General features: G+C 39.8%; 3 protein-coding genes across 19 annotated transcripts in view; 1 reads left to right on the forward strand and 2 right to left on the reverse strand.

Moving 5' to 3' along the window:
* Window positions 1-1191: 1191 nt before the first annotated feature.
* Window positions 1192-20690, reverse strand: SRSF11 (serine and arginine rich splicing factor 11). Of its 5 annotated transcripts, none has more exons than XM_082227291.1 (13): window positions 20478-20690; window positions 16629-16762; window positions 12322-12431; window positions 10620-10712; window positions 9157-9189; window positions 8190-8239; window positions 7091-7218; window positions 5790-5871; window positions 5219-5350; window positions 4962-5051; window positions 4057-4152; window positions 2620-2758; window positions 1192-2502 (listed from the first exon to the last, which is right to left on the reverse strand). In XM_082227291.1, exons 1-13 carry the CDS (start codon window positions 20603-20605, stop codon window positions 2311-2313), a joined length of 1407 nt encoding a protein of 468 aa, XP_082083417.1. In that variant the 5' UTR covers window positions 20606-20690; the 3' UTR covers window positions 1192-2310. The 5 variants fall into 5 exon arrangements, with proteins under 5 accessions (XP_082083417.1, XP_082083416.1, XP_082083419.1 ...); XM_082227290.1 differs by having other exon boundaries at window positions 1192-2505; XM_082227293.1 differs by lacking the exon at window positions 9157-9189.
* Window positions 20691-20954: 264 nt separating this feature from the next.
* The window catches only part of LRRC40 (leucine rich repeat containing 40), a gene marked incomplete at its 3' end in the record, with an annotated part of 30571 nt that continues 25634 nt past the window's right edge, over window positions 20955-25891 (forward strand). For 5 of the 8 annotated variants that reach the window (XR_014220873.1, XM_082227277.1, XM_082227276.1 and 2 more), the window contains exons 1-4: window positions 21037-22434; window positions 23717-23898; window positions 24308-24381; window positions 24963-25092. Coding sequence is in view for 7 of the 8 variants with exons in the window: in XM_082227277.1 (XP_082083403.1) it covers window positions 22284-22434; window positions 23717-23898; window positions 24308-24381; window positions 24963-25092 (537 nt within the window). The other 3 variants (XM_082227279.1, XM_082227280.1, XM_082227274.1) reach the window with 3 other exon arrangements.
* Window positions 25579-25891, reverse strand: part of LRRC7 (leucine rich repeat containing 7) — a 202083-nt gene continuing 201770 nt past the window's right edge. For 5 of the 6 annotated variants that reach the window (XM_082227221.1, XM_082227222.1, XM_082227227.1 and 2 more), the window contains one exon: window positions 25579-25730. In XM_082227221.1, coding sequence (XP_082083347.1) covers window positions 25594-25730 — 137 coding nt within the window. In that variant the 3' untranslated portion in view covers window positions 25579-25593. The remainder of the gene's footprint in view (window positions 25731-25891) is intronic. The other variant, XM_082227224.1, reaches the window with a different exon arrangement.

The raw sequence follows: 25891 nt of genomic DNA on the forward strand, positions 1-25891 counted from the left end.
CATTTTTCACAAGCTCACTAAGGGGCCAAAATAGATGTTAAAAAACAATCATATTTGCATGTCTAAATAAAGGCATTGGAGACCCCCCCCCAAGCTGTTTTGACAGAGAAAAGAAGCAGTTTCCACCCTTAACAGCCGTGTGTTTTGTGTGCACGCAGTTTGGGGAAAATGTTATGGCTCTCCTCTCTGCATTCCTAGGCTAGTTCCCCATCATATAGCTATTTTTTTAAAAAAACAAAACTTGGGAAAGTATGAAACTACAATCACATTTAATGCATCATCTAGTTTGGCCCTTAGGAACGCCAAAACAGTTTCAATTTACTTTTGAGACCTCAGCATAAATGGATTGCTTTTGAATTGCTTTGTATAGTCACAAATAACCACAACAATTAACCGAGACTTCTAGCACATACTCATCAGTGGCGCTATCTAAAGACAGAGCGCTTCATTATCTTCTGAGGGTACATTTTTTCTAGGAAAAAAAAAGGCTGGGAGACATTCTTTATATACTTCACTATATTGAGAAAATACCTCACAGTTATTTAGAAAGTTACATATCCATAAATTCTAAGAAGTTATTCTAAATAGCAATTTTCACCGTAAAACACCCGTGGAAAAATGTCATTTTCATATGCTACTTGTGTTAAATTTATAAAATTCAAAGAAATAATGTAGGTCAGGCATGGCTAACCTGTGACTCTCCACATGATGCTGGACTACAATTTCCATCATCCTAACCCCCAGCCATACTGCTGGGAGTTGATGAGAGTGCAGCAGCATTTAGAGGGCCACAGGTTACCCACCCAATATGGTTACTAACATGTAACTTCTATCAGCCTTCACTGGTTATCAGAGCAAGTTTTCTTTGACAGATTGGCATTCAGAATGAATGGCACTTGGATGTTACCTTATTTTCCCACTTTTTAAAAATAGAAATACAGGTCAAGGAGTTGACATTCCAGTGATAAAGCTTTAGACTACATTGTATTATTTCCTCTTTTAAGGACTTGCTGTAACACTTGTTTTTTGTTCTCCCATTCCCAAAGTAATGTGGGAAGCGCCTGGAAGCAGAGTTATGCATCAGTTTTTGCCTGGTCCTAAATGGAAACGTGAATAGGAGACAAGTGAGGTAATGCCATACAAGTCAATAGCATAAATAGATACATGTACACTGTAGTACAAATACAAGTGTATATTTAAGGGTTTTATTATCAAAGTCTTGTAAAACAATTTCAGAAACTGTACATCAACATGGCACAGACTGTAGCCTACTTTTGTTTTTACCAGCACAAAAGTAAATGCTCCAAAAACGTCCAGAACTAAAAGAGGTTGCCCAACTACTTTGCATAATAACAGGAAATCACTGTGTGCAAAAGGTTACTACTTCAGTGACTGTAACACAAATTTATTAGTTTATACAACTCGCGATCAAGTACATTATCAAGTAGACTTGTTTTAAAATCATGTTTTAAAATTATCATGAAGTTCAATTTTTTTAAATGCACTATCCTTTTTTGCAGGGTTTTTACACATACAAACAAAATGAAATAAACGCAGGTTATGAAGAACTAACTACACAAGGTTCACTCCCTCCTGTCTTACAGAAGTTTTGCATTACTATCTCAAGAAGTCCAAGTTGTCAAAAATCAAACACACCACCTGAGAAGGATTTAGACTCGAAGTTCACCTTACATTGGGCATCAAAAAAGGCTAGTGCATTTCAACCTTGCCAAAGCCAAACAAATCCACAACAAAAAGATTTAGCCACAAGGCTAAAAAGGTTATCTATGTCTATCAGAACGTTTGTTTCCAGATGAAGCTAATGTTAGTTTCTTTGTCTACATTTAAGACCCTTAGTAGATCCACCATGTTGTAGGAGATGAGGATGTTCTTGCCACAGTTAACATGCAGCCAGTGCATTCCCTATTTTGCTCTATTACCGCAAATGAATCAAACTCTAGAAACACTATTGTAGGTGAGCTGGTTTACTAAAAAGATCATACAACACAAACAGTCCATGCCTGCCAAAGATGCATGCAGCTTTTTGCTCAAAAATGAAAAAAGCAGCACCAAGTTTAATAAGAACTGCTGGGCTACTCAATTCAGTTTGGCCAATAACAAGAATGGAAACCCAGACATCACTTTCTCTAAAGCTTTTGATGTAATTATTTAATATCAGGAGCTTTACAACCAGTTATAGTTACAGCTGTGTACATCTAGCTTAAAAGGTTAAACAAGTACAGCATAAAGGAATCACACAGGAATGACACTGATGCATGTCGGCAACTGTTTTCACTGCCAAGGCAATATTCAGTCACTCATATCCATATCCTCTTCATGATGATCATCCCCATTGACTTTGGACTCCCTTGTTGTATCTCCGCTCCCTTTTTCGGCTGGTGACTCCCTATGTTTTGGGGAAGTAGAATCTGCTGCCTTTTCCTCCTTTTTCTCCTTTTCACTATCATAGCCTTGTTCTTCTTCATCATAATCCCTTGTGACCTGCTTTGCCAAGATAAAACACAAAGCAAAATATGTAAGACATGCTTAAAGGTTCTTGGGATTCTAGAATTAAGTAGGACACTGCACAAACAAACAAAACAGATTTTTAAAGCATACTTTGACATCTTTGTCACTCTCTGACTTTCTCTCTCGATCCTTCTCTTTGTCTTTACTCTTTTTCTTCTTGCTTGTTGACCTCTCGCGTTCATCCCTGGTTCTCTCCTTGTCTTTATCCTTTTTCTTCTCTTTTTTGTGCCTAAGGCAGTAAGATAATTCAAGAAACTGAGAAATATAGGCATTTTATATGATCAGTGAAATATTTCAGTTCTCCTCCCTGCCCCCCTTCAAGTAGCCAGAAGCCAAATTTGAACAAAAAGTATGGTTATGGCAAGCTGTACATCCAAAACTGGTTCTGCCGAGGGTGAGATTTTTGCTGGACTGATCTGTTGGTAATATTCAGATTCAAGCTAAAGAAATTTACTCTTGCCTATAATTCTATAAAAGCTAGTTTACTAAAAAACCATCCAAACAATTCCACTCTCCTTAGAAGTATATAAAATTATTCACACAAAAATATCAACTGCATTGGCCACAAGCACTAAAATTAATGTAACAAGCCCTCCTATCAATCTGATTTTAGTTTTTAAAATACCTTCTCAGCCCAGAATTTTAAACTATTATATGTTTTGGAAAGGGATTTGTCAGTCCATCTGTTCTCTATAGGTGCAGCGGCCTCTTGAGATATCATTGCCAAACAAAGTGGGGATAATGATCTTTGTAAATGTTTGGATGCTGGCTGACATTTTAAATCAAGTCAGCAGAGAGAAATGTCACTTCTTCAATTTTTTGCACAGGTTTGGTTGCTTCTCGCAATATCATCACCAAACTTAGCATGAGGGTTCCTTCGGCGGGACAGCAGACTTCGTTGCTACTTGGCACTGTTGTGAATCAAGGTGGTGGACTGAAACATCACTTTAGTGTGACTTTGGCCATTTTGACATAGCTTCGGCCACCTCTCAAATTACCATTACCAGAATCACCACAAGGGTTCTGGGCACCATTCTGAATCAAGATGGCAGACTAAGAAATTATTTCACCCAATTTTGGGTGTGATAGGTCCAACTCACAAGCTACACTGTTCCTTTCCTTTCAAAAACACAGTATTTTTTGTTTCTTAAAGATCACAGGCAGCATCAGGCACTAGCCACTAACTAACCATAAAGCAGGACAACAATGGAGACACTAAATAAACCAAGATGTGTACAGGTATAAAAAAGAGGAAATTCTACAACTTATATGGTCATCACTTTTGACATGATGTTATATAGCAAAGAACATTTATAAAAATAACATAATAAAAGCTATAATCCTTTCAACATATCCCAGTATATACCATAGTTTGCTCAAATGGCCACAGTCATGGTAATCTAAGTACACTTATTAACAAAGTAACATGCTCCAAGGATTTCCTGGCAACAATGAGACGGATGCCTTCTCACTGTGTCCTTCCCAAAGCAGAATTCTACAGTTTATGGATTTGTTAAATAAACAAACCTTTTTGGTGAAGGAGACCTGGACGGCTTTCTCTTGGGAGACCTGGGCTTTTTAGGTGACCTAGATCCACTTCTGCTTCTTCTGCGCCGTCTTTCTCTGTAGTTAATAACAGAAGTCAAGATGCCTTCAAATAAACATCTCCATTGTTTTTAAGTATCACTTTAACATTCCCATCATACCCATGTTGTCTATACAGAACCAGAAGGGTCTTGAAGGGGGAGGCGCAGCAACCACTTCTGTGCAAGAGAAATCTCAGGTTGCGTGTGTGTATTCCGTCAAATGAGGATACATAAGCCTGGGGGGAGGGCGCATGGTCCCACTGTTGCTTCAACTGCTCCACTGGGGCACCAACATGGGAAAGTTAATGCCAGCTACGTAAACACTAGAAGTGTTTGTATGCTTCTAGTGCACCTTAGGAGCTGCTGTAAGTGCGAGCTTTTGTCAATAAAGAATTAACTATCGCCTTCCTTGGTTGGGTGGGGGGGGGGGACAGCTGACCTTTGGACAGGCTTTTCGGAGAGAAGGTATGGGGTGAGGAAGGGAAGGTAAAGATCTCTCACATCAGCTTGCTTTCTGCTCACGCAGTGTCAGATACAACCCTATGGTTTTGTTACTCCTTACAAATGGAAAGTAAAAGGGGGCTATGTGTAAAGAGCAACCTGCCTACCTACAGTTCAGACTGCAAGATGCCTGCATGAAATGGGTCTGCTGGCTCTCAAGACAGGAAAAACTTACATAAATGAACTCATTAAGTATGTTTTACATCATCTTTGTTATGTGAAGCCCTGTAGTTCAAAGAAAATGCTTTTATTTGATACTATATAACCCTTTTGGTCAGTCCGATGCAGCAGGATATGCACAATTACTTTTGCAAAGTAAATACAAGATTAAAGGTTATACGGCACCTGCTTGTGCTTCTGGATCGTCTGGCTGTGCTGTAACTCTTTGGTGGAGTTTTAGACCGTTTCTTCTCTTTCTCTTCTTTCTTTTTGTCTCTAAAAAAACAATTAGATAAAAAAGGTACAGGCAGATTAGCTCTCTCACTGTCCTTGCATAATGAATTTATCAAACTCCTGTAGCTATAGCTCTGACTTTCTAATAGCCAAGATTGTAATTCTGATACTTTTCGTATTGAAGGATGTACTAAATTTCTAGGGATTACCTGGGTTTGGATGTGCTCCGAGACCTTCGAACACGCTCTCTGGAATGCGACCTCCGTCGCCGAGGACTTTTAGATCGTCTCCTGCTTCTTGATTTTGAGTGAGATCGTCTCCTTGATCGGCTTCTTGACCGTCTATTGAACAGAACAATATTTAATATTCATCTTACTGTACTGTATTGTACCATACTTTACTTACTGTGATTGAGTTGTCCCATAACCAACTTCTCAATTTATCTCAATGAAGTTGACCTTAAAAGCTACCTTCACAATAATTGTGGCCATCTTTTGATGCAACTCTTTCCAGCACCAACCATGCTAAATTGTTAGTTTTAATATTCAACAAATGCAGCTTAATATGTTGAATCAAGGATATAATCAGGGTTTGAGAACATGTTCTGTGCAACGTAATTTCACCCATAACCTGGTAAAAGTCTGCCCTTTTACTCACTTTCAAATCCTAGATACACAAAACTCTTTTCTATTGTCATATTTATAAAGGAGCATAACAAGAGAAATATCCTAAAGCACTTTGATTTTGGACTGTCAATGATCCCACCTCACTAAATTTTACCTGTGTCTAGAAGAAGATGGAGTTCTCCTCCTTCTTGAACGTGATCTGGATCTTGAATGCCTTCTCTTGTCATCTTTTTTATCTGGAATTAAAATATTAAAAAGTTGGAATCCTTTCATTATCATATGACATCTATGTTTGGCTGCCTACCTTCGGGGGCACTCTGTACAAAAAGCAGAAAGTGAATGAGGTTTTTTTTACTCAAGAGAGAAAAACCATCAATTCCTATGTCTGAATTCTTTAACACAACCATTCTATGAAATTGCAAGCTTACATTCATTAAGAGATGAAGAACTTTCATGGTATTTTTTTTAAAGCCAAAGTGCCTAAAATATACAAGCAGGCCAAAGTTTTGTTCAACGCTGAGTTCTTAAGAGCTGCCCTGCTGGATCACATCAAAGGTTTATTTAGCGCAGGATCCCATCTTCTGCAGAAGTCTATTTGCTTCCTATGAGAAGCCCATAAGCAGGGCATGTGAACAAAAGTCTTCTGGTGTTGTTACTTAGCAAGTGGTATTTTCAGGAGCATACTGCTGCCGATCTAGGAAGTAGTATACATCCATCATGACAAGTAGCCACTGATATCCTTATCCTCCATGAATTTATCTATTTGCCCTTTAAAGCCCTCTAAGTTAGTAGCTAGCCATCACCACGTGTGAAGTACCGCCTTTCGTCAGTCCTGAATCACCCAGCATTCAGTTTTGCTGGATGACCCCACAATGAAGAAAACTCTATTTCATGCATAAATATTATACACCTCTGTCACATTCTTTCTTATTCATCGTTTTTGCTAAACCAGATAGCTCCATACATCATATTTCTTTGTAGAAGAACTGCCCATTTTGATGGGCATCATGTTTTTTTGCTCTATGATATCCTTTTTTGAGACTAGGGCTGCACAGTCTTCCAAGTGTGGTGACACCACAGGTGTATGAAATCATTATGGTCTCTTTTTCTAAACTATTTGTAACACAAAATTTGCCTTTCACAACTGTTGCATGCTTTGATCTTTTTCATGGAGCTACTCACAACAACTACATAATATCTTTTCATGTCAGCCATTGCCGGTTCAGAACCCATCAGCGTATGGACAAAGATAGCACCAATTCGCCTCACTTTATACTTTCTTCCACTGAACAGCATTTGACAATTCATTGCCCATTCGTTGACATTGGATAGATCTCTTGGAGCTCTTCTCAATCCCATGCCCACATTTTTACCATCCTGCAGAATTTGATGTCATTGGCATTCTAACAACAAGTAGTTTTTGTAATATAAGAAAGACAGTCAAGATCAGTTTACCTGGCTCTATAGCAGCAGAAATCAGGGATTGTGCTTCTCGTACTCGTTTCATGGCTTCTTCTATTTCTTTACTGGAGGTATCTGTTTTCAGACTTGGTGAAACGAGACCTGCAGCTACATGGTTCAGCCTAGAAACCAAAAATATATCATTTATTTTTACTCCCTTCTTCTTTTGAAAATGGTAACAAAGGAACTGACAGATGATTAATAAAACAGGAGTCTCCACCCATAGGCTCATAACAGATACAACACAAAAGGAAAAAGTGATGTTAAGAAAACATTTGATTGATGGCTCAATCAAACATGGGCACTAATTCTAAAAGTTTCAAAGTTGCATGCCGTTGGGATTAAAATTGTGGCAGGAGAGAAAAAACCAAAGGAAGAGAAGCATCTTAGTAGAACCAATAGAGTGGTCCTGCTCCCCATCTCTGTTTATCCAAAACTGGATGAATAGGTAGCTAGTACATATATTCAACTCAATCGACCAAAAATACAAAATCAAAACTTCAATATAACCATTAAAAGCAAAAAGACAAGAACTGGCAAAGTAATAGGCCTTGGATCCGCAACAGCATTAAAAAATGTTGCTTCCTCTGTAATAAAAGATGTTGGTTTCTACAATAAAAATACTCTAGAGGCTCTCTACAAACTGACCTCCGTTTCCTATGAGCATGGATCACACTGCCCCATAGTTAATGGTTTATCATGAATGCCAAGATAGCTCCCAATTTGCTCCTCTCATTCAATTTGTAGTGTGAATGGAACAGCAAAGCATGATCCCTGGCTTAGCGCTACATCTGAACTGAGAATCATGGTTTGCTTCACCCAAATAAACCATGATCCTTTATTTGGATGTAATGCTAAACCAGGGATTATGGTTTGCTGCTCCCACTCAGACTGTGGGAGAAGCAGAGGGAAAATCATATGTACACAGTAAACCATTAACTATGGTTTATCATGATGTGCATGCACTGCCCTTCTCCAGGTGTGTTTTACTCTCTTTTTATCTTTTACACTGCTTCTATGGCTTTAAGCACATGAAGTGTCCTATAAATTTATTTTATAATATGATAGTTTAAACATCAAAATTGAAACTTACTTTGGATCCACTGTGCTCATAAGCTTTAGTAGTTGATCTGCTGCAAGAGACTGTAAAGAAAATTAATCAAAAAATGCTTTTAACATTGAAAGAAGTCAAAAAATTGCAGAAGGGAAGGAAAGAATATCCAAACAGCCCCTAAATCTAACCCAAATGAGCAGACATTTGCAGATTAAAGAAGCGAATATGCAAAAAAAATTCTCTGACTCATGGAAGTAGTCACCTAATGTTCTCTGATAGGGTCACAGTGTTCCAGGCATAGAACAGCAATTTTCTTTCTGACCTGTAGTGGTTAATGTCAGCACTTAATTCTCAACTGCATTGATTGAGAGCGTCCAGTTTGCTGAAGAACTGGTCTTCATTTTACTGTTTGTTTAAAATGCCAAGGGTTTAACAGTTAAGCTGTTGAGTGAAAAGAGTGAAGCTAAACTTGTGCTATATTTGTAGCAATTGTTTTCTAAACATTACTGGTACTTTAATCTAATTGACAGATGTGGTTCTTGTCAGTAAAGTTAGATTTTAAAGTTGCAATGCACATTTAATTCTCAATTGTGCCTATAGTTTTATTTTACAAGCTAAATTATATATTAAGCTTGACTACGGGTCAAAAGTTCTTATATAGCTAGTCTCCAAGATGGATAGTTGCTTAGAAGTTGTGTTACCCCCAAGTGTGAACTCCAATGGTGGATAACTATGGGCTTTTAAAGTTAGCGAGTGCAACATAATCCTAATCTGTTTAGTGTGAAGTCAGTTGCACTGAGTTTACTGAGACTCACACTTTAGAAATTTTGCTCCGGATTACAAGTTTTCTACATAACCTTTATAATAGATAAGTATGCGACTCTAAAGATTCCAGCAATTTTCATCTGCAAAATTTTTAAAGGTAAGCAAATCTAATCAAATCTAGCCACACTAGGAAATAGGATAGTGGGGGTCAATTGACCATAGATATAAATATAGAGCTTGCCTGCGTGATGCCCTGTTTGAGTAGAGAGAACCCCTAAAGAGAATGAGTAAGAGTTCATGATACAGAATATGCTGATGAAGTAACAATAACTAACTCTTGCAAAACTTTGGCTTTGAGGACAGGCCACATGAATACAGTCATACCTCGGGATGTGAACGCGATCCATGCGGGAGGCACGTACACAACCCACAGCATTGCATCTGCACACACATGTGACACAATTCGGTGCTTCTGCACATGCGTTGAAACCCAGAAGTAACCTGTTCCGGTACTTCCGGGTTTGGCGCAGTCTGCAACCTGAAAACGCGCAACCCGCAGTGTTCGTAACCTGAGGTATGACTGTACGATTTTAAACACACAATCCATTTCATTTATTTAAGAAAATCTCAATCAAATAAAACTTTTAAAGCAAAATAAAATATATACAACAAGAAGCTCTGCCAGTGGGTAGTGCTACCCTGTGCTTTATATATCAAATGGGTCATATGAACATGAGTAATGACAAATACCAAAGTTTCACCAAATGTTTTGTCCGGACTGAGCTTTATAGGCCCTGATCCTGGGCTGAGATAAAGATTTAACAAATCAACTGCTTCATCTGAATTATATGAAATGGAGGAACAGTGTTGGGTATCAATGACATTGTATCTCAAATCTTGCATTTTCATGATGTTAAAAAGCACAGTTTGAACCCTGCAGGACTAAACAAATGTAAATTCCATGGAGTCTCTAAACAAATGGGGCTTGGGGAGATAGCTACAAATCTATAAAAATAATAGAAAGACTAATTGTTGTAATTTTTATACTGGAGGTATAATGCTTGATGTAAAATCATGTTTAACTCATTGCTGAATGTTCTTGGTTAAGTATCAGTTTCATTAAATTCTAGATCAAAGCAGTATATAGTGTCCAAAGCAGTATATAGTAGAGCCTAAACAAATAAAAAATGCTTCAAAATCAATATGAAATGTTTCTTTAGATTTGAAATTGAGATTGATACAGCAAAAATTAATATTCCAGGTATGCTGCACTCTACAACATCTGTAAAGAAAGGCACTGTCTATTACAGATAATGCTGGATGGAGGTGTAATGCTGAAAATACCTCATTGAGACATATGGTATGAACTTCTCCAGTGGTCTGAAGTTGCTGTCCATAGCAATTTTGTAGTGGTAAAATACTTTATATTTGCAGATGCTCATGTACTTTGAAATTATATTCCCACAGTACAAAAATTAAAGGCACAACCAAAAAATGGACACTGTGAGCCCTTAGTTGCTGAAAGACTTATACTGCAAGCCCTAAAGGATAAACACCTGCTATCTGCATGCAGTGGTCCGAGGACCTCGCTGCCCTGGCTATATGTTTCGTTTTCAAAAAATTATGCTTTTTTTATCCCCCCCTGTTAAATTCACAAATTAAAAATAAACTTAAGTGTATGTGAATGTAACACAAGCAATATACCTGCGAGTTTAAATTTGCTGCAGGAAGCCCTAGAGCAGCCAGGGCTGGGTCAAGAGTTGGAGCTCCTAAAGCAGCCAAGGGAACAGCACCAATCTATAATAAAGAGAATCAATAGAAGTAGACAGCATATTATACCAGAATGTACAATCAAGAAAACAGCTTCCACCATTTTCTACGCTAAATCATAGCAGCTCTCCAGCATATGAAAAAGTATTTCCTGTTATCTGCTACCTGAATAGTGATTCTGGGGATTGAATCTGAGCTTTCTGCAAAACATATATACTATCGCTCCCTGTTATCTAGCATGTGTGTCCTAGTTAGGAATGCAAAGTTTGATTAATTAACCCAATTAATCGATTTAAGATTTTCAAATTAGTTAAGTCCCTGATTGACTTTATAAATTAATGTTCTGACATTTCCCTCCTCTCTAATCAGCAGGTGATAGAAGGAAAGATGCATGCATGCGACTCATAACTCTTGTGCACGGGTGCAATTTCTAGTCTTCACCTCACCTGTTGAAATTGTCTTTGAAAGGAAAAAGGATGAGTAAACCACCCTGCCACCAAGGCAAGGTGTCACAATGTGGACTTCCAAGCAGACTAATTGTCTGTATCATTGGGACTTACTTCCAAGTAACCTGATCCATAAAACATGCTCTGCTTCTTAAGAACTACTGATCTATGCAGGTGCAGATTTAATCAATTGATTAGCTAACAGCAACTTGTACAATTAAAGAAAGTTTAATCACTTGATCAGGTGACAGTCCAAGTTCATGGATGTCTAACCAACAGCACGCTAACAAGTTTAAAATAAGTTTAAGAGGCAGCTGTGATTAAGTTGCTAGGTTCTGTGGCATTCTAGCCTGCAACAGACGTACTACCATATGGCACAGGGTCAAGCCTATGCTCAATGCCGGCCTTGCTACTAAAACTACTTGTACACTTTTAACAAGATCCCATTATGGACAGAATCTAGCGCTGCTAAACTTATTGACTACAGACCTATTTTAGGGGTTTTATCCAAGAAAACACGGGCAGGACTAGAGTGACCTTTGGAAGCCCCAAGAAAGCAGTTTTCTGAAACCTACAGCAGAGGTTTATTCTGTATAGCTTTGATGAAAATCTCTACAGTTAGCTTTTAGAATACTCCTCTACTGGGACTTCTGAAGTTAGAAAGCTTTTTTCATTAACTCCAGCCTCCACAGTACAGTCCTAGTGCAGGGAAAGTATTGAGGAAGCTGTGTGAGAAATAAGAATAGCATTACCAGTATTCACACTGTGTGTTAGTGTGATAGTTCTTGTTGCCTGCCTGAAAACTGTCTTTCTTCAACCTTGTTATGCAGCCAGCTAATCCTCTCAACTAACTGCTCATGAAGGCGCACTGTTATACTGGAAGTGGGGACACCCCAGAAGACTGCAAAAGTCACTTCTGCAACTACAAAAACTGCTCGTCTCCCCACCCCTGGCATGTCTTCCCACTTTATATTTTAATGAATAAATGGGACATCTTTCAAAGCATAACCATGAATCAAGTTTCAAACCAGAGAGTTCTTTAAAACGAGAGGCATGGTTATCTGGATTCTTACCTGCCACAATCCTGTTATACATTTTTTTCTGTTTTGGTGTAATGGGTGTTATCTCAGAAAATACAGATATATGCAGTTGTACATTCTAGCATACATCTCGTTAAGATGTATACTTACCTGAGAAAGTGGGTTGGGTGTAGGCAGGAGTCCACCCCCCGGCAGAAGACCTGCCACAGCGTTAGCTGGTGCCAGGAGAGACAAAGCCTTAGTCTCATCAGGAATAACTCCTGCAGAGAGACAGCTTTGCATTAGAAGACACTCATCACTGATTTTTTTAAAAACCACACACACAAATACACCCAGAAAATGTCTCCCTGAAACACCACCTGAGTTTGCTGCAAGTACTTATGTTGGCTATAATACAATGTTTGATCTCTTAATAATTTATCATTAATTTGTATGCCAGAATGAAACTTCAATGTGTGAAAATTTGACTGTTCCTTTTTCTCTACAAAAGGTTAAGTTCTAGAATAAAAAAATAGCACAATACACACTACTTGTTTGTTAACACTGCCAAGATTTCATCACCTGTACTCGATTTTTAAGTCATGAACCAAACGTAAGCAAGCACAGTCGGTTCTCCAGGGGTGTGCTCTCAACTTTCAAAAGCTGTTTTATGAACAACGACTCGTGTCGGCTGCTTCACTATAAAGCACACAGAAAAATCAAGATACACAAGACAAAAAAAGTTTGATTTAGGGGTTAATAATATGGTACAGTTCACTATGATTTCTTTTACACCTACCATACAATTTTGTAAATCTTAAGCGAAGGTAAGAAAAAATGTAGGGCTTTTGCTGACACGTCACATGGATATGAAGGTCTCCACAGAGCTTCAAATAAAGGTTCTGCATATGTGTCCATGTGTATGTGTTTATGTAAATGCCTAAATTTTGGCACATTCCTTACCTGTGCAGTAAAGTACATGCTCCACTGTTTGTCATGCTTACTATACCAAGAATGCTGCTGCATATTTCCATTTCAGGAGAAATTTCTGCTCTGCAGCCTTGTAGCCTGCAAGGGACTAGTTATACTGCCTAACCTGAATAGAGAATAACCTTACTAAAGAGGTCCAATGTGGGACAAAGAGTAATGTTGATCGTTGTAATTTTATCCAACAGCAAAAGCCCTATACGTATGGCTTAATCTGTTAATGTGCCCAAGCCCCCAATATGAGAGTTCAATAAGACAACTGTACTACATATTTGCAAATACCAGTAGCGTTTCTGAAATACATATTAAAAAGACTGCATCTCATCATAAAACATACAATATGTACAGGGCACTTAAGAGAAACTGGATAAGCTGCAGAAGAAAACTGTTGGGTGGTATTTTCAGCAGGGCCTGGTATATAGTTCAGGCTGAACCAGGGAAAAGAACTGTAAAACACAACAACAAAAAAGAAAAACCACTGTTAAATAAAGGTAATGGTTCCTTCCACCTATACTGAGAAGTGCCGATAATATAAACAAATGTATAATACACAGCACTGTTATCTTTCTTCTGTCACTGAGCTGTCATAATTTCAATACCAAAAGTTATGGTGGGAAAAGGGGGGAAGGTCATTTAGATACAGGGCATTAATGCATCAATATAAACATTATCTATAGAGATTATGGGATAATTTTGCATGCAAAATTATGTCTCAGAGGATATTATTTATGTTTACACACAAATAGTGCAACTATAACATTTCTGGCATCTAACTAAAAATCCTCTTATCCTGAGACACCTCATAGAAGATCTGCATCCATTAAGTAGTCATGCATCTGATCCTCTCATTTTTAGGAAAAAAGTTATTCAGAAATAAAACTACAATTTTTAAAAAAGCAATGAGGCCCCTCACCAGTTAATTTTCATGCGTCAAGTGTTTTTTACTGCTGCTTTGTTAGAACCATGAAATACTGCATGAATGTGTAGAAATGAAGAAAAAGAAACAGACAAAATAAACAAACATTAACCAAAGAACCTACACAACCCCACCAAAAGGCACTGTTAATACCTGAGTTCCTTCCAAATCCTTGAATTTCATAGTGAAGTTTATAGTACTATGCCTTACCGTGAACTTTGTGTAAGTCTAGAACACAAAGCAATAGCCAACACCAAGATATATGAACACACAAAGAACAGGAATGTAAGTGATACAGGGAGCTGTGATTAGCACAGTACAGTATTTTAATACTTCCAGTTAGGTAATGTTAAACCCATCACCACTAGTTAAAAATCAAGATCTAAATTCAGCAGAGTACTTAAGCATGTGGTTCAATGCATATGAACAATCCCACTCAATTTGAAATACCTCACTGAATGATGCTTAAGTACCTAGCAGAAATGGGGTTCTTGCAATATGAACCACTGATGAGTAGTTTGTTTGATTCCATAGACGTGGAAGAATTGCAAGAACAAAGTAGTTCAAGTTCACAGAAAAAAACCCTAGTATTCTTATACAGTACTGTGTCCACAATTATAGTTCTCGCACAAATTACACAGCTGTACACATATCCTACACCACCAAATTGAGGCCCTGTCAATAATAGCTACTTAAGTTGCATTAAAGAAATTTCAGGAGATTCTCAAGTGATATATTTGGCTGATTTCTTAGTGCCAGATTTATCTTTCTAGCACAATGAACATTGTATTTTCAAAGATAAAAATATTAAACGCTTAAAACATGGTGATTCTGTAGGAGCCAAATTAAGTCTTGATGAAATTGACAGGGCAGGACTGCTGCTATTAGAGCCAAACTAGATGAGAGTGCAGCAGTCCTCCCCCAATCACATAAAAAGGGTGTCCGGGTCCATTTTTAATAATAAAAGCAAAACTGTGAGAGCCCCTGAAACCTACCCCAACCTGCTCTTACCTCCCCACAGCCCCTTTCTGCAAACATTGAGCATATTTTCAGCATCAGAGCTCAGATAAGGATAAAAACACAGAGGGACAGATTGCAAGGAAGTTAAGCTGCAGGCACAGGAAGGATTCTGTGCACTTCAGTTCTTTAACTGTTCTAGATCAACTTCCAAACTGCTCTTTCTATGTGACTGGGGAAAGTCTATGTTTAAATGCAAAGACTGTCATATCTAGTTTGGCCCTGATATGTAGATGTTCATGCAAGAACAATTATATCTCAATTGTTATTTTGTCCAAACTAAAGCAGAAGCAATTACATTCTAAAAATATTCTACTCTGAAATTTAAAACTGATCAGGATTAAAAGTTGTTTACACTACTTATAGCTTCAGTGAGGAATATCCTACAACTAGGTCTTTGCCAGGTCTGCACACTGCATATTCCTCTGCCTTGTTAATGTGTAAACATGTGTTTATAAAAACAGGTAATGGTAAGACTTGCGCTACAATCTTGCATAGTTAGGCTGCTTAAATCCCACTGACCTCCACGAGATCCAGCTGCCTGTGAGTGCAGGAATTAAGTGCAAGACTACACATATTTTACTGTAATCAAGCGATTTAACTAGTTTATCAATTAATGGTGCCTTTGAAATAGTTGTGATGAAATCTACAGAAGTTTAATAGAACTCGTTAGAAGAGCAGTCTTCTTGGTACTGAATTATTGAATTATGTTCCCAAACCCTGCTCATTGTTTTCAAATTACTGTAACACCCTAAAAATGTAAGAAAAAGAAGAGAAAAAAATGTTGTTAACAAGTGATTACACCAGGAAAACACTTGGGGACTTGAGTGCTTGCTGGCCTTTAGTTAATGTCTAGAATCCCCTGTAGCTGCAGAGGACCCCACTGTTTCAGTCATCTGGAAGGGCCTTTGCATTTGCCTTCTCCACTACAAAAATCACACACACAAATAACAGAGAGAAGAGTTTATTATTTAGTGAAATTCTAGATAATATAGCAAGGCTGAACAAGAAAATGCGGAATAAGATCTAACACCCAGTGCTCATTTAGCACCTTTGGATATATTTTCTGTCTAATTGAGATCAAACCCTTGGTGTACCAGAATTTGTACTGAGGGTATTTTTTTATTATTATTGTCAACTACGGTAAACAGAACTTTGCCTTGTAACTGGCAGCACATTTCCACTCACTCTCTATGAGAATGAATCATACGACAACACATGCCAAGTTACTTAATGCAAGTTATCTTGTTTAAATGTATCAGTTTTAAAAGACTGCTTATCTTGAAGGGGCCTGATGAAACAAAAATTCAAATAATGCTGCTTAAACATATCAATATTCTAAATGCCTTTGCAAAAAGACTGACAGGCAAGTTCCAGCTTTTGCTTGAATAATTAATTGTTTCACTTTTGGATAAAAGCAAGCAGTGTCAGTATACCAAGGGTTTTAAATAGGTAAATAGCTTCAATGTTTTATGTGCTAAACTTCATGCTATTAAGCTACATCAGGATTTAGTACCATTATTCTATGGCTTCATAGATCATTAAACAATTCACAAACCTTCTGCATATGGTACGACTATCAACGCTCTGTCAACGAATACAGTATTTGTCAGATGCTGAGCCACAACTGCGGAGTCAGGTTCTTGGAACTTTACAAAACACACACGGGAAGAAACAGGCAAAGGGGAGTCACTAGAAAGGAAAAAAATTGGAAGAATATTAAATGCAAGACCAACAAAATCAGTGAATTACTTGACTGAAGATGAAACTGAAAGTGAGTTGTAATGGCATTTTATTTTCATGTTATACAGTGGTGCCTCGCAAGACGAAAAGAATCCGTTCTGTGATTCTCTTCGTCTAGCGGTTTTTTCGTCTTGCGAAGCAAGCCCATTGACGGATTAGCGGCTTTTAGCGGCTTATCTGCTAATTGGATCAGCTGATAAGCTGCTTAGTGGCTTAGAAAAAGGGGGCGAAAAGGGAAAAAAACCAGCAGGAACTCGCAAGACATTGTCGTCTTGCGAAGCAAGCCCATAGGAAATTCGTTTTGCGAAGCACCTCCAAAACGGAAAACTCTTTCGTCTAGCGAGTTTTCCGTCTTGCGAGGAATTCGTCTTGCGGGGCACCACTGTACTACATTGTCATTAAATGAAGCAGCCACAAGAGGCAAGAGATCTGATGGGTATTAGCCTTCTCTACTACCATTGTGGTTTGCTGGCTGTCACTACATGCAAAAAATAATAATCAAGAGACGCTATTACAAAATAAGGTCATACACAGTTGCACAATAGATGTGTATACCATACTAGGGCATCATTTGGGCAGCAGCACAATACCGTTATCTCTGGAGGAAGAGACATCTAGTGGTAAAGGTAGAAAATTCATCATTTCAATTTCCCATCACCATCTAAAATTAGTTGCAGATAGATTTCAAAACAAGGAATAGGTGACTGACACAGGATTCTGTCATGTACCTAGTCTGGCCTAATTTGGAACAAACATATTTTTCAATCTACAGAGGTTGCTAGAAGGTTTATTCTGCATGAAATGTAGCAGAACATTTCTTCACTTCTAACAATACACCTTCTGCTTCCTGAAATTAATTAGTAAAATAATGGACCTAGTATCAGTCAAACTGGGCAATTTTAAAGTTTTAATGAACTTTGTCTAGAAGCAGAAGTACATTAAATATAAACAGCTTTGGAGTTGGATATCGTAGACTTGTCTGAGTGCTAAGCACTTTTATAGAGCCCTCCCACTTGTGTTGTAGTCTGCTGAACTGCATCTTGTGACTATCAAGAAGGCTTTTTCCATCGTTGTGCCCAGCTTCTAAGTATGTTCCTCCCCACCCCCCAAAATAAAACAAGCATTAATTCTGATGGGCTTTCAATGTTGTCTAGAGACCTACCTCTTCACTCTTCAATAAATGCCTATTTGTGGGCTGTTAATATGGAGCCTGGGCATGATCTGGCTGGTCCACTGTGGACTGTAATGTATTTTATTGTATTGCTCTTATTGGAATAGTATTATCCTGTTAAAATACCCCAGTATTATTGATGAAGGGTGGTATAGTAGTGTTTTAAATAAACAAATAATTATATCATTATATACCACACATAGTTTTAAATTCATAAATACACTTATTTTCAATGGAACATACTGTTGTCCTAAATACTGAGAAGTGTGAAACCTATATTACTTTCCTTAACATTTAAACAAGAGAAGTACATGCTATTGAGTTCCCAAGTCCTATCCTAAAACATTTATGAGTAATTGAATCCAATAAAAACAATCTCCAAGTAAAATTTTGAATGTGTTTGAACTTGTACTTACTTATTTTGAAGTAAATTCCATTCTAGCTAATGGTGCTTACTCCCTGATAAGTGTGCTTAGGATTGCAGCATAACTGCATTTTGCTTAATGTTTCCCTAACAGAGTGTTTCAGCATGTAAGATTAATATGACCTAGGGACAGATCCAACACCTTAGCTCTGCTGAAGCAAGGGACTTCCATGCATGCAACAGAATCTAATCACCCCTCCAGGGTTGGGGGATACCCAACTGATGCAGCCTTGGAAACAATCCATACTTTTAAAAAGTTGTATTTACTAACTGTAACTCAAACATGTCAAATCAAGATATCAATCAATTTATAGTATTATTACATTTTCCAGAAAAACACATTCTACTGCCTATTTCTAAAATATACTCCCTCACAAGTGTATGAATATTCCAGTCTTACAAAATAATCCTTTAATATCTACTTAAAGTAAGTCCTACTGAGTTCACTAGGACTTGCTCTCAGGTAAGTGAGTATATAGGATTGCAGCCTTAGCTTAATCGACAGAAAACACTAATTGATGAGGCTGAGAATTAATATTTACTTAACATTATGTACAGATGTGGCTCACAGAAATGAACTGTGGCAGGTGGTGACAAGACAACAGACCTTGTTAGTCACAGCAGGTATAAATATGATTTACACATGGTTTTTACACCCTATCAGATAAATAAGAGAGCTCTAGAGCAAGGAAGGTTGGCTGAAGTCAATCTTGCATTGTCTACTGTATTTTTTAAAACTAAACTTCCACATGACTAACATTTGCAAAACCAAAGTGTATAAAGTACTTGGGATTTTAATCAGGACTGCACATTGCAGGGCACTTATTGAGGAGGTTCCCCACTTCAGATCTTTGCCCTCAAACTCCTGGAGAACTCTAAAAGCAATAATATGGAGGCGCTAGAGGGGGGAGGCCTTACCAATGTTCTCCTGCTCCCAGGTTTCATTTACAAACCAACATAACCTTATTTTTTGAAAAATTTGCAGACAGTATAGATTATTGCTTTTTGGCATTATCAGTGCATGTTAACTTTAAAAATTGAAGTGTATGGTTTGTAGATAGCATAAAATGGGACTGGAGTCACACAAACCTCTTGCTAGTGTGTATATGTAACGTTGCAACTTGCACTACACGGCCATGCTAAACCAGGTAACAAAAATCAGTGAAATACTGCCAGTAAGGAAAATCACTCGCCAGAAGTGTAAATAAAGGTGCCTTTTATACAATAAATACCCTTATCAAGTTCAAGGGGTGTTCACAGTACAGTTTATATAACATATTGTGAACATTTGTTGGTGCAAATATAAATTTGGGCTCCTCTGGAAGAGCAGCACGTGTATTTAATAAATCAATCAATGTGTTACTGTCTCCATAAATTACGCTCAGCTGAAGGGTTGGGCTAATTTCAGCATTTTCAGTCACCTGGCTTAGGGAAAAAACCAAACACACGGAGCTTGGGCACAATTACAAACGGGGGGGGGGCGACCCTCTTTGAGCACATCCTAAACTGAACGAAGTTGAGCGCACGGTCCTTACACACAGCAAAGTCCACTATAGATTAACTTCTCTTCATTTCACCAGCTTAACTGTGGTGGCAGAAGTCACTCCATTGTTCCTTTCCTATTAAACAACTTGGGAGTTAAGAAACCCTTGCAGGTCCACGGCGAAGTACTCGCCACGATACCCTTTTCTACCTGCTTCAAACCCGGCTTTAAATTACGTCTCAAAGAGGCGGCTGGGGAAAGGAACGCGAAGCGACTAATGGCGTCGCTTTCGCCCCCTGAAGAGAAGTGTAATGGCGGGGGGGAACAACTGTAGTTCCATGAGCGCAAGATGGTGAGGCGAGACCATGGCTTTGAGAATGGCGGCCTTCGCAACCTCGCGCCCAGCTGCTCCTCCTCCTCCGTCGTCGCCCCCACCAATTTGGGCCTGGTAGGCGCGCCGCGCTCGGAAGCAGCCGAGCGCGAGGCTCCGCGGCCTCCACTAGGCCACCCTGCGGCCTAGGCCTGTATGAGGCGCGACTGCGGCGGCCATAAGCGGCCCCTGAGGGGGCGTCCGCGCGGGACTCACTCGGGAGGGAAGAGGCGCAGCTCCTCGATCTTGCCCAGGAAGCCGAAGAGAGTCCGCATCTGTTCGGAGCTGGCGCTCGGGGAGACGTTGGTGACCTGGATCACGTCGGTGCCGCTGCTTGAAGCCATCGCGCTACCTCCTCCTCCTGCCCCCGTCACTACAAACACATCGAGGGGAGAGGGGGTCGCCACGACCCCTGGAGAACCGGACGGTGGCCTCCTCCTTGTGTCCCTCAGTGCTTCCCGTCGAGCTATCGCAGTCCCGTCACGCACGCAACTAACTGCCGCCGAGCGATCGTTTCGCCACCAACCAGCCTGGGCCGCAATATCCCACAACCCTCCGCGGCCCTACCCCGCGCCTCCTCGGCGCAAGAGCCTTTTCAGTCCTGCGCCTGCTCAAAGCAAGCCGCCCAGCCGCGGTAGACACGCAGAACTAGCGTCCTGCGCATGCCCACTCCCGCTGATTCTTTGCGGAGCGCGCGTGTGTGTGGGTTCCTTAGAACACTTTGTTGCGCATGCGTCGGATGTGCCTTTGGTTTCGAAGCGGTAATCGCGCTTAGGTTTTCTGCGGAGGCGTGTCGCGTTGAACGCTTTGCTATTTGCTAAGGCAGCTACTTAGCGCTGGGGTTGTGAGCTGCCTTAGCTTTTGGACAGGGCTAACTGGAGTGAACAAGTCTTATCTCTCTATCTGTTTATCTCTCTGTGTGTTTAATTTGCAGAAGGGTCCATTCGCATTACAAGCTCCTTGGGTTGTTTAGCAGCCATTAGACAGAAAGTTGGACTAAGTATTCATTAAGGGTAGGGGGAAGATGCATGTTAAGTTAACTCAAAAGCAACAGAGAGAGAGAGAGTCTCTTTGCACGCCCTCTGTGAGAGGGAACAGGGGAGTTTGCTAAGACCATTGGTTGTTTATTTAGTTTGAATGATTTGTTTCTTTATACAGTACCTCGGTGTTTGGTTAAATTGGCAATAGCAATTTTGTTGCTATAGCTTTCTTGTTTAACCTTACAATAGAAATGTTGAGTTGTTCGTAGGACCTGTTTATATCATTTTTGCAATGTTTGTATCTCGTTTTGCTTCCTTGTTATTACCGGTACTTTGTTTCCCACACTGGGATTGTAAAAAACATCCGATGCTTATCGAAACTGGAAATAAATAAATAATGGCGCAACCCAATGTCCGCACATTGTGGACTACAGTCTTACTTCGTCAGATGCTAGCCTGAGTTGCTCATGTATAAAGTTATTCCTGGAGTCGGAATGTCGTTTATAACACGACTTGTATATCAGAACTCTTCCACAGGCTCAGAACAGCCTCTTAGGAAATGGTGAGCGGAATAAACAGCGTTTCATTCGTAAAAAGCTGAGGCGATGCCTGCCTGGGAGTCGCACCTTAGGCTTGGGAGACCTTCGTCTCTAGATACTAAATTTGCATCTTGCGCGCACACTTCATTTTGCCCAAGGTCCATTCGGTGGGGCGGCTGAGTGAGTTCTGCCACTCAGTCCACCAACTACACAGGCTCTTCTTATTTATGACTTCAGCGTGCATACTTTCAGGGAGAAAAGCCGCCGACATATACTCAATAGCCATCTTGCTGTGCTTCCCGGTTACAATAAAAAAGCAAGTCCCGGCTCAGCTAAAGCTCTGACGGGAGCTCAGTCAGGCCTTTCCTCTGGGGCGGCTCCCCTCCCCGCGCGGAAGAGGAGGCGCCAACCGCCTAGGACGCGAGCAAAGGCGGGCGGGCCCGCGTTTCAACCGCTCCGAGGGGCTCAGCCGGTGCGGGCGACCGAGCGGGTCGGCGGAGACCATGTCCGGGGCGCGAAAAAGAGGCGCGGGAGATTCTCTCGCGGGCTTCAGGCGGGGCGCGGGCGACGGCGCTGCGGCTGTGCCCCAGGGGCTGATTCGGACGGCGCGGAAGAGCGGCCAGTTGAACCTCTCTGGCCGCGGGCTGACCGAAGGTGAGCGGGGCCGCCGCTTGGATTCCCCCGTCTCCACGGGCCGAGGCCGCGGCTGCCTCCGCTGCGCTGCGTTTCCTGAGGGGACCGGGCGGTCCCCACCTGTCGGCTGCGGAGGCCGCGTCTTCCCCTCAGGTCGCGCCCGGCTGCTTCCCGCTTTATTCCTGAGGAAAGAGCGCTGGTTGGGGCCCGAGCACTCCAGGGGCGTGTGCTGAGCTGAGGGCGGCTTCATTCCCTCTTTTAATAATAATAATAATAATAATAATAATAATAATAATAATAATAATAATAATAATAATAATAATAATTAATATTTTTTGAAAAAAAAATCCACACAATTTAACAAATGCAGTTCAATTTCAATACAGTGTTCTCTTGACATTTTGACTCCCTACCCTTCTGTGAGGTTGCCACTCAAATCTTTTTATCTACTGCCTTAAATACTTCTCCCCCCTAAAACATATAATTTGTATTAATTTCATTATATCTAGTCAGATATTTGTACCGGGTACAAATAAGTATTATTCTCCTTTTTATATTTCAAATCCAGCCTGCGATTTCATTTGTCTATAGTATTTGTATGGGGTACAAATAAATAATAATGATGACTATTATTATTCTCCTTCCTTTGCTTATATTTCAAATCCTGCCTGCGATTTCATTTGACCATAATATTTTCTCAGACAGTCCGAAAAGGGTCTCCCCTCTTCCACAGACATTCTGTATCTTTGGTCTCTTTATTTTTTGCTCCACTCCCTCATGTCTACCACAATTTGGGGGCATTTGAATGGGCACTGGCCATCATTTTATTATCCCTCTGAAGTTTTATAATGTGCCTTTCCTGTGGGGGGCTGGATGGAGGTCAGCAACTGGGGGAAGAACCCGCTTATTATTTCTTAAGCCTGGGCAAAGGGAAGAGGAGAGCTTGGATTGCATCCAGCGCCAGCTCTGTTCGGAGTAGGAGCACTGAAGTTAACTAACACGAGGTCGATTGATTTCGGTGGGTTTCATTTGAGGGGCGGGGGAGTTGAATACAACCATTTCTGCTTCATCTCAGGTTGTCTTAAAAGATGGTTGGGCAAATTCATGGACTGTCAGTGGCTACTAGCTCTGGTGACTGCCTACTTACGGTACCTCCAGAGGCAGTTGCTGGAAGTTGCAAATGGTGACTTCTTGTGGGATTCCCATAGGTTGCTGGTCGACCACAGAGAACAGGATGCTGCACTAGGTGAGCCTTAGGTCTAATCCAGAAGGGCTTTTCTTGTGTTCATTTTTCTGTCTCCAGTCCCTCCACATGTATGGCGAATAAACTTGGATACTCCAGAAGAGGCGAAGCAAAACCTCTCCTTTAGTGCTGATGAACGGTGGTGGGAGCAAACGGATCTCACCAAACTAATATTATCTTCGAACAAACTGCAGTGTCTTTCTGATGATCTAAGACTGTTGCCTGCTCTCACTGTATTGGATGTGAGTACAGTATTTTTGATTAATGTTTCTTTCATATTCATATTTTGATGATGAAAAGTGAGGGAAATAGGCCTCTTTCATTCTGTAAGAGCTTTGTTGTGTTTCGTAATCTTCAGGGATATGCATAGATCTTATGTTAAAGATACATTTTTGTGTTCATGCAATCAAGTAGTATAAAAAATTTACGAAATAAGTAAAATAAATAAACACACTCTAACAATGTGTTAAATAAAAACTGGAAAGATTTAAAGAGCTTTGTTATTTATCACCATATTTTCAGACATAGTTCAGAATATAATGCAGTGGCTGATGGTAATGCTTGGATCCTAAACTGTTTGGTACAGGGAGCAATTGATTTCTTACTTTTTTGAAGTAAGTAAAAGTGCTGACAATTTCTTTTTATTTTTAGGTGCATGATAATCAACTGACATCTCTTCCTTCTGCTATAGGAACACTGGAAAATCTCCAGAAACTTAATGTGAGGTAAATATATTGTACAAACTTTGTACACAGAACATGTTTAAGGAATAGAAAAAGTTTAAAGATCTTTAAAGTGAAGATTGAGGTGAGGAAAGTTTAAATACATTAGTTTTTAGTTATGTGTAGATAGTAGGTTCTTGTGGACATGTAACATTTGTAAATTAACAGGCAAGATTGTTTTAGAACAAAGTACTGATGCATTGGGATGCGGGTGGCGCTGTGGGTTAAACCACAAAGACTAGGACTTGCCGATCAGAAGGTCAGCGGTTCAAATCCCTGCGACGGGGTGAGCTCCCGTTGCTCGGTCCCTGCTCCTGCCAACATAGCAGTTCTAAAGCACGTCAAAGGGCAAGTAGATAAATAGGTACCACTCTGGTGGGTTGGGGAACGTCGTTTCCGTGCGCTGCTCTGGTTTGTCATGCTGGCCACATGGCCAGGAAGTTGTACACTCCACTCGGCTCCTTTGGCCAATAAAGCAAGATGAGCGCCGCAACCCCAGAGTCGGCCACGACTGGACCTAATGGTCAGGGGTCCCTTTCCCTCTTTACTAATGCATTTCTTCATAATTTTTATTTTATCAACAGCCATAACAGACTAAAAGATATACCGGAGGAGCTTATCCAACTAAAACATTTAAGAAGTCTGTTTCTGCAGCACAATGAATTAAATCAGTTGCCTGATGAATTTGGAAAGCTTATTAGTTTGGAAGAGCTGGTAAGTAGAGAAGGCTTTTATGATGATTCTGGTGATGTTTTGGTTACTAATATTAGTTCATTACTTGCATAACTCTTGAATGGGTACTGTTCTTTAAAATTCTTACCTTTGATTTACCAGCCCCGTATTAATAGTTATTTGGTACCTTTTTGACAGTTTTGCTATGAAAGCATTTAAATTCTATGTATGACACTGCTAGCAAAAATTGTATGATTTGTTAAATCTTTTATTTTACTGTATCTGATTCATTTAAAATTAAGCTGATTAATTATGTGTGGGGTTTTTTTTAATTTTTTAAAAAATATCTCCATCAGAAGTCTCATGGGATGTGTTGAAAATTCGACTTCTCTTTCATAAGGCCAACATAGAAAGGCAACAGCCATTCTCTCTTGTCTCCATCTCCCCACACCTTGCAGCTTTTATTAATAGATTTGTTACCTGAGAACATCAAGGATCCATATAGCTATCGCAGTTAATAACCAATAATAGACTTACCCTCTTTTAAAGATACCTGAGTGTGGCAGTCACCTTATTGTGTAGCAGTGAATTCCAATTCATGATGCATGTTTTGCGAAGTACTTTATTCTGTCTGCCCAGAATCTTCAGTTGGTCAGTTTTCTTGGGTAAGACCACTAGTTCTAGCATAATTAGAGAGGGAGAAAATGTAATCCATTTTTTCCATGCTATTTCCAGTTTATCATTTTTCTGTCCCTTCCCCTGTTGTCTTTTTCCTAAACTGAGAAGCTACCGATATTTCAGACTGTACTTGTAAGCAGGTATAAAAATTGTCCATCATATT

Source organism: Podarcis vaucheri (genome assembly GCF_965113315.1).
Source record: "Podarcis vaucheri genome assembly, chromosome: 6".
NCBI classification, from domain to species: domain Eukaryota; kingdom Metazoa; phylum Chordata; class Lepidosauria; order Squamata; family Lacertidae; genus Podarcis; species Podarcis vaucheri.